The following is a 12,531-nucleotide window of genomic DNA, read 5'->3' as shown; positions in this document are numbered from 1 at the left end:
ACTTCCTCAAAATTAAGAGTTTCTGCTCATCAAAGGACACCTTTAAGAAAATGAATAGACAAGCCACAGAACAGGGAAACATATTTGTAGCACATATTGAGCAAGGAACTTGTATGCAGGCTATATAAAAATAACTCCATTACAAGTCAACAATAAAAAGACAAACAATCCGGTAAAGAAATGGGTTAAAGACTTGAACAGACATCTCAAAGAAGCAAATATACGAATAGTCAATAAGCAGAGGAAAAGGTGCTCTAGACCACAGTCTAGAGCAAGAGCTGAAAAAATGAGCTATTACTACCACTCTTACTACTGCTGCTACTATCACTGGGTAATAAGAAAAGGCAGAGGGGTGGGATAGTCTTGTGAAATCCTAAAGAAATACACATTTTTTATTCTGACAAGATGCAGACCAATGGAGGAACAGAAGAAAACAGCTGACAAAATCCATTAGTAATTCAAAAAATTCAGGGACTTCCCTGGTGGTCCAGTGGTTAAGACCCCACGCGTCCACTGCAAGGGGCACGGGTTCGATCCCTGGTTTGGGAACTAAGATCCCACATGCTGCGTGGTGTGGCCAAAAATCTAAAAAAAAAAAAAAAAAATCAAAAAAATCAGAGAAGGGAGAACACTGCTGTAATCTTTGCAAGGGACTCAGCAGGGTTTTCCAATTAGGGGCCAACTAGTGCTCATCTTCTGGGTTGGTGCTGTGGAGGGGGAAGGATTTGAGGAGTCTTGGTAGATCAGCAGGGGAGAGGTCTCGGGGCGGGGGGCAGCCACAAACTGCTTGAGTGTGCACAGCCTTGACCTCAGCCATGTTCCTCAGTAGGACTGGCCTGATGTCCTCCTAGACTGTCTTGGCTGACAGGTTACTCCAGTAATTCCACACATCCATGGCGGTTAGAGACTGGGTCCTTAAACCACTGGCTGATTGACTGCCTGAGAAAAACAAATATGTTTAGAAATATGTTTGGAGACAAAAGTGGGCTTGGATCCTAGTCTGCAGCTTATCTGCAGAGTAGCCTCTAGTCTGCCACTTATCTGCAATGTGACAGGTTTTTTGTTTTGTTTTGTTTTTTTAAATCCTCTTTGCTGAGTTTTCTTTATCTGCAAAATGAATTACATAGCGTTTTTCTAAAAAGGTTCTTGTAAACATTGAATGAGATCACCCGTGACAACAGACCTACCACAGAGGTTGGCACGCAGTAGGTGCTGCCCTGGCTCACCTTGTAAGCACTGGGCCTCAGTTTCCATATCTGTAGAGCAGCTTCCAGTATCTTCTGTTCCAACCAATAAAACAAGGTTCCTTCTGCCTTTTTCCGTTTCACTTCTTTGATAATGAGAAACCTGGCTTCTGGTATCCTTCCAATATTAACACTCAAAGTCATTGCAAAGACTAAATAACACAGCAGACCAGAAAAAAAAAGTACTATGGAAAAGGTAAGTACTTTATAAATTCTTACTGCTACTACTTCAGAGAGTAGAAATAACTGGGGGCTTCTCAGGGGAAGTGTCACTTAGGCAAACTCTTGAAAGAGGAGTAAAGTTTTGCCAGGCACAGAAAAGCAGAAAGGACGTTCTAGGCATAAAGAACCTAGGTGTGGAATTGCTGGGTCATTGGGTGGTCATTTAACTTTGGAGAAATATTTGGCTGGTTCTTTTTTTTTTTTTTTTTTTTAATAAATTGGTTGTTAATACACACTTTCTTTTCTTTTTCTTAAATTTCTTTTTATTTATTTATTTGGTTGCGCCGGGTCTTAGTTGCGGCAGGTGGGCTCCTTAGTTGTGGCTCACCAGCTCCTTAGTTGTGGCATGTGGGATCTAGTTCCCTGACTAGGGATCGAACCTGGGCCCCCTGCATTGGGAGCGTGGAGTCTTACCACTGCACCACCAGGGAAGTCCCTGGCTGGTTCTAATAAAGAGTTACTTTATTAGAAGTAAGTAGCCATAAATCAGAGTTCCAATTATTAACCAGCCATAAATGAGAGTTCCAGTTGCTGCATATCCTCCCTAACATTTATCACTTTTATTTTAGCCATTCTAACATGTGTGAAATGGGATCTTGCGGGGTTTTATTTTATTGTGAAATAATCACATGCAGAGAAGTCTGTAGTTCGAAGAATGCTTTTTCCTGAACCATTGGAGAGTAAGTTGCCAACCTGATGCCCCTTCAACTCTGAATATTTTAGTATTTCCTAAAAACAAGAGCATTCTTTGATACAGTCAGAATACAACCATCTGTATCAGGAAATTCACACTGATACATTTCTCCCATCCTCTCCCTAGACCTCATTCTAATTTGACCAGATCTCAATAATATCCTTTATAAGAAAAAAATTCAGTTCAGAGTCACACACTGACTGCATCTAGTTGTCGTTTCTCTTTAGTCTCCTTTGGATTAAACAGATCTTAGCCTTTCCTTGAGTTTCAAATCCTTGATACACGCCAGTTATTCTGTAAGACATCCCTCAATCTGAGTTTGTCTGACCTTTCCTCGTGGTTGCATTCTGGTTATGCATCTCTGGTATAAAAACAATATGATATGATAGAAGTGATATTCTATTTCCATACTTCTCATTTCATCCTATCAGGCTGTACATGATTTCACTTTGATCACTTGATTAAGGTAGTGGCTGTAACTGTAAAGTTGCTCTTTCCTCTTTGTAATTAATAAGTCCTGGGGGAGGGACTGCTTAGATACTATGCAATTATCAATTTCAAACTTTCAATTTACTCATTTATTTATTCCTCTCTAGATGGGCTCATGATGCCCTACTTTATTCAATGGGTTATAATCTGCTACCATGTATTTTGACGGTCCAATTGTCTCTAATTTGGTCAGCAGAAGCCCCCTTCAAACTGGCTTATGTCCTTTTGCATGTCCCCATCACTCTCTGAGCCGTTCGTTCCTTGCTTTCTGGCACAACAAAATGTTCCAGGCTCATTTTATACTTTCCCTGACCCAGCCCCAGAATCAGCCATTTCTCCAAGGAGCGCTGGTTCCTGGAAGCTGAAATTGCTATTAAGAAGCCAAGATCTGAGTGCTAAGTATTCTTATTGCTACTGGGATATCGGTGCGTCCAGGCCCTCTCAGTGGACAGAACCAGAAAAAATGTGTATGTGTTTGCAGACCTAGACACGCATACACATTTACAACCATATTTCATTTCTATATCTACCTATGTAAAATGAAAACCATGAGTTCACACCAGTACTTTTCATTCCAATCCAATTTCCCTTTCACTCCCCTGAGTGTGAAACCTGGCTCCCATTATCCGTATATACTTACTATTTGATCAGTCCCCCTTGTATATCACCAACTTGCCACCTCCACTGCCACTCCTCCCCCGTGTGGACACGCCCCTGTCCTTGCTCAGGCTCTCACTGCCCATGCTGAGCCACCCCTCCTCAGCTTGCTCACACTCTGACCTGCCCTGGGAAATGACAGCTCCCCGAAGCTGCAGACACGCGTCTTACGCTGCCCCACTCCATGGCTCCGGGACTGAATTGTTCAGGAAGGAGAGGGGCTTAACTGACTTTTAAATAAAGGGTTCCATTAATGTCTGTCGCCCTTTGTGTCCAGGGTATGCTAATGTGCCAGTTTTTAATTTAAAATGAATAAAGGACTGCAATGCAGCAGACGCAGATGAAGTTGAGTGCCTTTTTTTTTTAAGTGATAAAAACAGATCTAATTATACACAGAATGTCTACTGAGATCCTCAGGGAAATTACAGATTAACTAGTTGAAGGCAATTTGAGAAAAGCAATTTTTAAAAAGTCATCAGAAAGATCAGTTTATGCTCCATGATTTACTTAAACTGATTTCTCTAACTGAAAGCTGAGCATTTCATAACAGCAATCCAAACAGTTTCCACCTGGCCAACATCTGTTTCCAGGTCCCTTATTTGAAAGACTTTGGGATTTTATTTAAAATTTAAGAACAGGAAGAGATAGAAGAGAGGGAGAGAAACAGATTTTCCAGTTTCAAAACAAGAAAATATGTGGAAGAAGTTCTTTGCAAACCTTAAATAAAGCCCTGTACAAATATTTGAGAAAAATGATTAATATTCCAGAGTCAGGCATAGCTCTTATACTTCTTTTATTCCCCCAACAAAGACTCTGGGTAGAAAGGAGATATTTTTGATACCTAATATTATAGCACTCTCATTTCAAAGATGGCTTTCAGTCTAAGGTATCCACTCTGGCACAGGTACCCTGTACTCCCACAGAGCAGGAATATCTCACACTACCTTAAGCCATCTTCACACTTACAGATATTTACTGGGCATCTACTCCATACTGGGTGATTTTCAGGCCAGTGCTACTCAAAGTATGGTCCGCAGACCAGTATGAGACTATGAACTGTTTGTTACCGGTCTGCTATGAATAAGTACAAAAATGAAGAATAAGCATTTAGAAACATTTATAGCAATTTGATACTGCCATTTAATCAGGGGACTCCTGTCTCTGAACAGGGTATAGACCACTTCAGGTGTTATCAAACTACTGTGGTGGCTCACCAGCAGCATAAGCTACGAACTTGACCTGCACAGTGGAACTTGACACATCAGTCCATGATGGACTGCAGAGAACAAACAGCAACAATGTGGTCCTTCACCTCAGAGACTTTGGTCTAAGCCAGGGGTCAGCATGCTTTTCCTGTAAAGGGCCAGATGAGAAATACTGTAGGCTTTGTGAAAGAACATATATGGTCTCTAACCCCATATTCTTCTTTTTTTCTTTTGCTTCTTGTTTTACAAACATCTAAAAATATAAAAACCATGTTCTCCTTGAGGGCTGTACAGAAACAGGCTAGATTTGGCTTGCAGGCCATAGTTTGCTGATCCCCTGTTCTAGGTGGTGACTAAGACAAAATCACAGGTGGGGGCAATATGGAGAGGTTGGTAAAAGGGTACAAACTTTCAATTATAAGATGAACAAGGTCTAAGGATCTGATGTACAACATGATGACTATAGCTCATAACACTGTATTGTATAACAGAAATTTGCTAAGAGAAAAGAACTTAAATGTTCTCAGCAAAAAAAAGAAAAAGAAAAAGAACCTGCTATATAAAAAATAAATAAAATAAAATACAAAAATTCAAAAAATAAATAGGTAAAAAAAAGATGAATATATGAGGTTATGAATGTGTTAATTAACTAGATGGGCAGGAATCCTTTCATAATGCATACATATATCAAATCACTACAGTGTACTCCTTAAATATTTTAAAATTTTGTACGTCAAATACAAAAAAAGCCGAAATTAAAAAAAAAACCCACAAAATCATTGCTATGGACTTAGTATCACATCGTATCACTTCTTGTTTTCTTCATCTCTATCATCATTATCATCCCCAACACTGGCAAAATATATTGAGCTGTTACAATGTGTAGGATACCGGGTTAGGGGCTGTGGATATGAAGAGGTAAAAGACAAAATTCTGCCTTCACCAAGCTTCCAATCTAGTTGGAATGAGAGGACCAAATCATAAATAATACTATGAGTACGTTCTTTAAGTACCAAATAAGTATGGTGAGAGCATGTGTTGTAAGTATACCAGTTTTTCTTTAAAGAAGGAAAAATGGAATGCAGCAAAATTTTTATCTTTTGTAACCAACCTAAGGGAGTAAATAATAAATAACTCAAGGTCTTACACCTGGCCATGGGATTGGGCACTATTTCTAAAGTGTGTTTGCCAGGTGTTTCAAGAGTAAAGGGCTCCACAGTGAGCAGGGCTCTCTCTTAGAAAGATGGAATCAAGGCACAGGGTCAGTGTAAAGACTCAGGGAACTCTATACACTAAGAGTTTCTCAAACTTGTTTGACCATGGAACCTGCTTACAGAGTAACACTTATTTTATTTAGGTTGCCAGGATTTCCTCAGAATATCATAGGAAATTCTCACATTATCCTTTAGAATTAATAGTAGGATGTGACAATATTCTGATAGTTAACTTCAAGCTACAATGATAAATTCAGAAGGTGCTGTAAACTTGTCTAGACTTCCTATCTGTTGTTTCATAACCTGTGCAATGTTAGAAGAAACATCATCTTTCAGGCAATATGTTTTATCAATCTCAAGTCTCCCTTGAAGCAGAAAAAATAGCCAGGAGTTCCCACTCTAAGAATATCACTGTACTAGCGAAAAGTGATGTGTTCAAATGATGCACCCAAACCCAGCAAACTTTAAAGTGAGGTTAGCCATGGGTAGGTTCAGGATCAGACGACTCACCACTGAATAAGAAAGAAATAGCAATTTGAAGAGAAGCCCTACTATTTTAAGTTTGGATGTGTTCCTGGATTTTTGTATAGTTTATTACACCTAAACAGAGAAAATGCTCTGAACTCGTGAAAAACAATATCAGAGGTTAGTTTTAATTTCCAGATCGCCACCTCAAACCTCTTCCCAGGAAAAAGAAAGGCGACTGATATTCAACCTGATTGCTTTCTGGAAAGGGGAAACGTTTCTGATGTTTTAAATTAGAGCACATACCCAGGAGGGCATCTGTTGGCTATTTCAACTTAAATCTTAACCAAAATATTAGTGCTTTCAGGTGATCAGGAGGATATGGGTGTACGTCAAACCCTTTGGGGATGACAAGGTCACCTGTGCCAATGCTGTGTCTATACTGCCCACAACCTTTCCATTTTATAAGCTCTCAATACATAGACCTGAGGATCCTGTAATGAGTGCCTGTGCCCCATTCCTTCCTTCACTCAAGAACCCTTAACTGAGCACCTATCTTGTGCTAGGGTCTGATTAAGGCACTGGGACCACAGAGAGAAAAGACACAACGGTCCCTGTCTTCAAAGGACTCTCAGTCTCATAGCAGGAGGAAGAACAGAGGTGAGACCCCAGCAAGAGTTATCACCATCTGCATGCTCAGCTTAAGGCAACTAACAGCAGGTGCAACTGTCAACTCAGGTAGCACAGTGCCTAGGGATGGGTGAAGAGAGCTACATTTGACAATGGTGCATCCTTCTAAGAAATGGAGCAGGCATGGAGGGAAAACCCCAGAAAGCTCGGCTGAGACTACGTCTGCCTTCACGGGCAAAACATTTTCACCCCGTCTGGAATAAGAGCCCTTTGGTGTGAGAGATTAGTGCGATATTACCATTCTATGAAAATAAACACCATCAGAGAATAACTTTTCTCTTACACTGTGAAAGGTTTAAAATACAAAACAATCAGACTGCCCCTTTACTAACAAATATGCTCTTCTTTCACCAAGAAAAAAACAAACACGAGAGTAGCAACAATGCCATAAAACATGAGAACTTGGGTTTCGCAAATCTATTTTATAAGAATGATTTTTAACATAACCATCACCAATGAAAACAAAATAATACAAAAACAAAGAACCCACCAATCCAACTTGACAGTGAAAACAACTCTACTTAACAGCCAAATTATCTTCAGGAAACTTGCCATTCATTCATTCATTCATTCCACAGTCCTTACTGAGTGGCTTCCCTAGACTGGGACAGGCATCATGCCGCACACTGGGCTAAGGGGGCGTACTAGCAGCTTTCTAAGAGTGGAAGTGTCACACCTGACCATGACAACGCGCAGGGAACCTACATCGGAAGGAGCTACTAATAGGGCCCATGGGAACTGCGAAAGGCCTTAAAGAGCAAGCAACATCTTAACTGGGGCTGGAAGTATAAATAGGAATTGGCTTGCCACGTGAATATAGGGGACAGGGGCAGGGAATATAAATATATATGTGAAGGGCATTCTGGGCAGAGACCTCAGCAAGGATTAAGGCATAAAAATTTCAAAGAACAAGGCCTCTTTAGAACACAAAGTAGTCAGGTATAGTCAGAGCATAAATCCACGGAGACCAACTAAGAAACAAATCGTTACGGGCCTGGAATGTCATGCTGTGAAGTTTAGCTTTGTAAAGACACTGGAGCAAGGGAGTGATAAAAGTATATGTATGTTTTAGGCAGATGCCTTCTGGGGTAAGGTGAGGAAAGAACTAGAAGGGAGGGCTGGACTACATTGTGAAGGGTCACACAGTTATTTCCCTCAAGGTCCTCTGCTCAAAGTAATTGGCACAGGGCAGCTATCTGACAGGAGACGAGAATGAACTTCACTGCCTAAATGAGAACAATTCCCATCTGACCTTAATTTGTCCAAACCTCTGCTGAGAACCAGGAACTGAGGAGGCAGCTGCCAAAGCCTCTTCTTACTTTACTCAAGGTACCTGTTAAGTCTCAAGTGCCAAGGTCCGCCTGAGATAAGGAAGCAGAATTGGCATCTCTCGCTCTGGTGGGTGTGAGACCCAGTGACCACGCACCACCTCTCGATGACAAATCACACACCATCAAGGCCCTAACTTCTCCTCCAGGACTTGCTTTGGGCAAATACTCTGCCTGCCCTCCTGCCTGAGCCTGGCCTGCTTTCTTCCTCTCTAATCCGTTACCCAGATTATTTTCTTTCAGCATCCAACACAAAGCCCATTGTTTGCGAAATCTGCCCTGGTTAACCTGACGTTCAAATCTGAGTTCAGCTATGTGACACTGTGCAAGTAACCCAAATTCCCTGAGCCTCAACTTCCTCTATAATATGGGGTACTAATACTTTTTAATAGAGTGGCTGTGAGGACTAAATGAAATAAACATAGTGCCTGACACATGGAAAATGCTTAAGAGCAGGTAATAGTATAAGTTAACATATATTAGCCACTCAACGGCAAGTGTTTTACCTACATCAACTCATTTTATTCTCACAACAACCCAACAAGGTAGGTATTATAAATCTTTCCATTTTACAAGTGAGGAAACTAGGGCACAGAGAAGTTAAGCAATCTTCCCACGGTCACACAGCAAAGCCACGATTTAAACACAGGCTGCCTGCCTGCAAGCTGGAGCTCTTAGGTCCTAGGCTTTGCTACTCAATGGTACCAGTCCCCACCCTGAACTTGCTACTGATCTCACTAATTATGACATATCCTGATTAAGTTAGCTTATTTTTCATGTTTATATAGCAACCCAGTCTGACTCTAAAGCATAGTGCTCTACAAACTTTATTTGCTATTATTAATTAAAGAACACCAATGGAGACAATACTTACAATCTTTTCTTGTCCACCACTCGCTTAACTCGGATGGCTCTTTGTTCTGAGTAGAGTTTACATACTCCTGTTCAGGGGAAGATAGCAGAGACCACTTAAAACTGCTTCTCAGGCAAAGGTATCATTAAATACAATGAGACAGGACAGTCTTCAGCTAGCAAAGCTAAATGTTGCATCCCATCTATTGTGAAATGCCACATTTGCCCTTTAAGATAAAATGAAATACTTTTTAAGTAATCTTCAATGAAATCCAAAACAGCACTCCTGTGCTCCTTCACTTGCTGGGAATGTATCTCCTTGTGGGCTGTAACAGAAAAGGACAATATTCAGGGCTCTGTATTCAATTACACAGAAGAACAATTCATCTTCAGCTTCCTCACAACAGTTTCTTTATTAGAAGTATTCTTAAAAACACAGCTACAAAACAAGTCTTGTGTCAAGTGACATTACATTTTTAAAAGAGTAAGATTTATTAGGCTTTGTGAGAGTAAAAGATTCAACCTGCCGAAAAACTAGTCAAATAATTTATGGGTTATTACAGCACATAGGGATGGCATCTGACACAGCCCTCTTCTTGAGTGCTGACCCTGTTCGTATTAACAGCGCCCAACGCTCAAGCTGACCTTCAAGTAACACGTTTAAATCAAACTCAGAGCACACACGCCCCCTGTGCCTGCCTGTTTTTCAGCCTGGAATGCTCCATCCTCTCCCCTCAGCCATTCACATTTCCTTTAGACACCGAGTCAAACCTTCCTTCTCCAGGAAACCTTGATTCTCTGAGGCACAAGGATGCCTTTCTTCTGTGAACCATCACTTCTTCTTAGAGTCTGTGCCAGTTACTTTGCTAAGACAGCTTCGGTTTATGAGAGACTGAGTACCTACCATGTGCAGGCACCCTGTTAGTACTTCACGTAAATCACTGCTAATGATCCTAACAAGGCAAAAGGCAATTCTAATTAGGCCTGTTTTACCCATGAAGAAACTAAGGCTCCGAGTCAATAGGAGGCCAAGGTCACTTAATTCCTCATTTTATTAATGTTCATGTATATTTTCTAGGTTATCTCAATGAATGTCCTTAAGGGCAGGGGGCATGATCTGTTTCTACCATAGGGCCGCGTCATCTGAGATTCACGTGAGGAATTTAGCTGATCCATGAAATTATACACAAAATTTTGTGCACATGTATATTTTTTTCTGGCAGGAATGTCTATAGCTTTCAACAGACTCTCCAGGCTGTCCATGGAAGCTTCCCAAACAAAGTCTGTGTCAAGCACAACAGCATCTGGCCACTTGAACTCTATGCTATGTTAATGGAATCTGTATCTGCCTAGGCAAATTGAAAAAGAATCAAGGAAGCCATCTCAGCCTCTCAGTAAGATTTAAACATCAGTGAAAGTGAGATGATAACAGTAACCCTAATGCTAGCTATTGTTCTAAGGATGCCATGAGAATGCTCATAAAAACCCTAAGCAATATACCTAAGAAATATACACTAAGAAATATCTCCATTTTATAGATGAAGAAACTGAGACCCAGGGCGATTAAGTGACTTGCCAAAGGCCATATGGCCAGAACATGGTGGAGCTGGGGTGGGTACGTAAGCAGCCAAGGCTCCAGAGTCTTCCTCTTAACCATGAGCGTCTGATACTGCAGTTTACTTTAATACTCTAAGTAGAGAGTTTAGAGACCTTGTATCCTTGTCCACATGCCATCAACTGCTGCCCCTCTCAGTGCCACCCAGAACACAGGCACACACGCACACACCTCCACACACGATTCATCTTCTCTGACCCTGGCCCCTTGGTAAATTTTTGGTTCTGTCTGGAGAGGTCTTTTCCACCTCCCTCTTCCCATCTGTTTAACTTGAATTCATGGCCTTTTCATTATTGTTAACAGCTTAGGTTAAAACACTAATCAGGAAAAAAGAATTTGAAAGTTCTGAAACCTAAATCGAAATAAGAACACAAAAGAGAGCTTTACGCGGCTGTGCCACGTGCATGATGTACTTAATTGAGTACACAGCTGGCTGGCTGCATCTTGCGGGGCACGGCACCTTGTGTTCTCAGTTGCTGGATCGCTTCTGAGCAGGTCCTCATGAATGTCTGAGCATCCTGGTCTATCTGGTCTCGTTCTGTGTCCGTCATTCTCCCATATTCAGACATGACATGGCTAACAAAGAGAGAGAGAGGGACAAAATTAAAGGGCAGCAGCAAATGACCACACGTGGAGTCACGGGGTGTGAAAGGAAGAACAAAGTTCCCTGCTGCCGTGACGTTTAAGCTGAGACTTGAAGAATGAGGAGGAACTGGCCAGGCTGAGAGGTGGGAGAACGCTCTAGACAGTAGAACCAACACTTACGACGGCCGTCAGGAAAAGCTTCCTGAAGACCAAACTGGAGCAGGCCACGCCAGCGAGAGTGTGGCGGGCCTGGAGTGGAGTCAGGGGCCGGAGCACACAGGCCTTGTTAAGAGTGTGGGCTTTGACTTTGAGAACAGCGGGGCAGCTACTGACGGCTGTCACAAAGCACACTGACAGAGTTGGAGTCCCCCAGAGGAACCCCTGGGGGCTTCACGGAGAGCGCTGTGGGGACACCATTTGTGAAGAGCTGTTTCAGGCTGGCATTTCTCCCATGTTGACAAGTGGTCTTCAAAACTCACCATGAAAGAGCTTTTAGAACCATTTCACTTCCCCTGATAATCAGTTAAAACTCTAAAGTTACTGAACAAGTAAGGGTGCCCACTTTCAGTAATGCCGCACCCTGAAGCTGTTGTAGTTATATCTCTGTGCTCATTTCTGTAAGACATGGGTGGGTGCTGCAGCATTATTATGAACAGTGATGAGACACCCTGGACACTACAGCTGAAATTCAGAATCACAAAATGTCAAGTTAAAAGGGACCCTAGATAATCATTCCACTTCCACCCACCAGCCGCACTAGCCCCCGTTCCCATCCTCACTGAGAATAAAATACAAAGTCCTGATATTCCCAACCTCCACCTGTGACCATACTTCCTGCCTCTCGTTCCCATTCACTTTGCTCCAGTCACACTGGCCTCCTTGCTATCCCCCAATCAGACACACAACCTTCGGCAGCCTGGGCTCTCTCCCAGCAGATGCCTGCCCTCTCTCTGCCCTCGCATCTCTGCTCACACGGCCTGACCAGAACCAGCCCCACCGACCACCCCCTGTGCCGCACCCAGCACTTGCCCTCAGTGGTGGTCACTGCCTGTGTTGGTTATTTTTAGTTTTTATTTTCTTTAGTCTCCCTAACTCTTTTGTTTTAAATTGAAGTATAGTTGATTTATAATGTGTTAGTTTGAAGTGTACATCGAAGTGATTCAGTTATACAGATTCTTTTCCATTACAGATTACTGCAAGATGTTGAATATAGCTCCCTGTGTTGTACAGTAGGTCCTTGTTGTTTATTATTTATTTATTTAATTTTTTTT

The 12,531-nt window shown here is 41.8% G+C and overlaps 1 protein-coding gene across 2 annotated transcripts in view; it reads right to left on the bottom strand.

The window, feature by feature from the left end:
- STX18 (syntaxin 18) overlaps nucleotides 1–12,531 on the bottom strand; it is a 121,498-nt gene that overhangs the window by 29,699 nt on the left and 79,268 nt on the right. For both annotated transcript variants that reach the window (XM_082837567.1, XM_082837568.1), the window contains exons 3-5: nucleotides 11,136–11,251; nucleotides 9,309–9,386; nucleotides 9,083–9,149 (exon numbers count right to left, since the gene is read on the bottom strand). In XM_082837567.1, the coding sequence (XP_082693693.1) occupies nucleotides 9,083–9,149; nucleotides 9,309–9,386; nucleotides 11,136–11,251 (261 nt within the window). The remainder of the gene's footprint in view (nucleotides 1–9,082; nucleotides 9,150–9,308; nucleotides 9,387–11,135; nucleotides 11,252–12,531) is intronic.

This window comes from Leucopleurus acutus (genome assembly GCF_964270905.1).
Source record: "Leucopleurus acutus genome assembly, chromosome: 4".
Classification (NCBI taxonomy): domain Eukaryota; kingdom Metazoa; phylum Chordata; class Mammalia; order Artiodactyla; family Delphinidae; genus Leucopleurus; species Leucopleurus acutus.
Note: the sequence above shows the minus strand (reverse complement) of the source record. Positions and strands in the feature narration are given on the sequence as shown.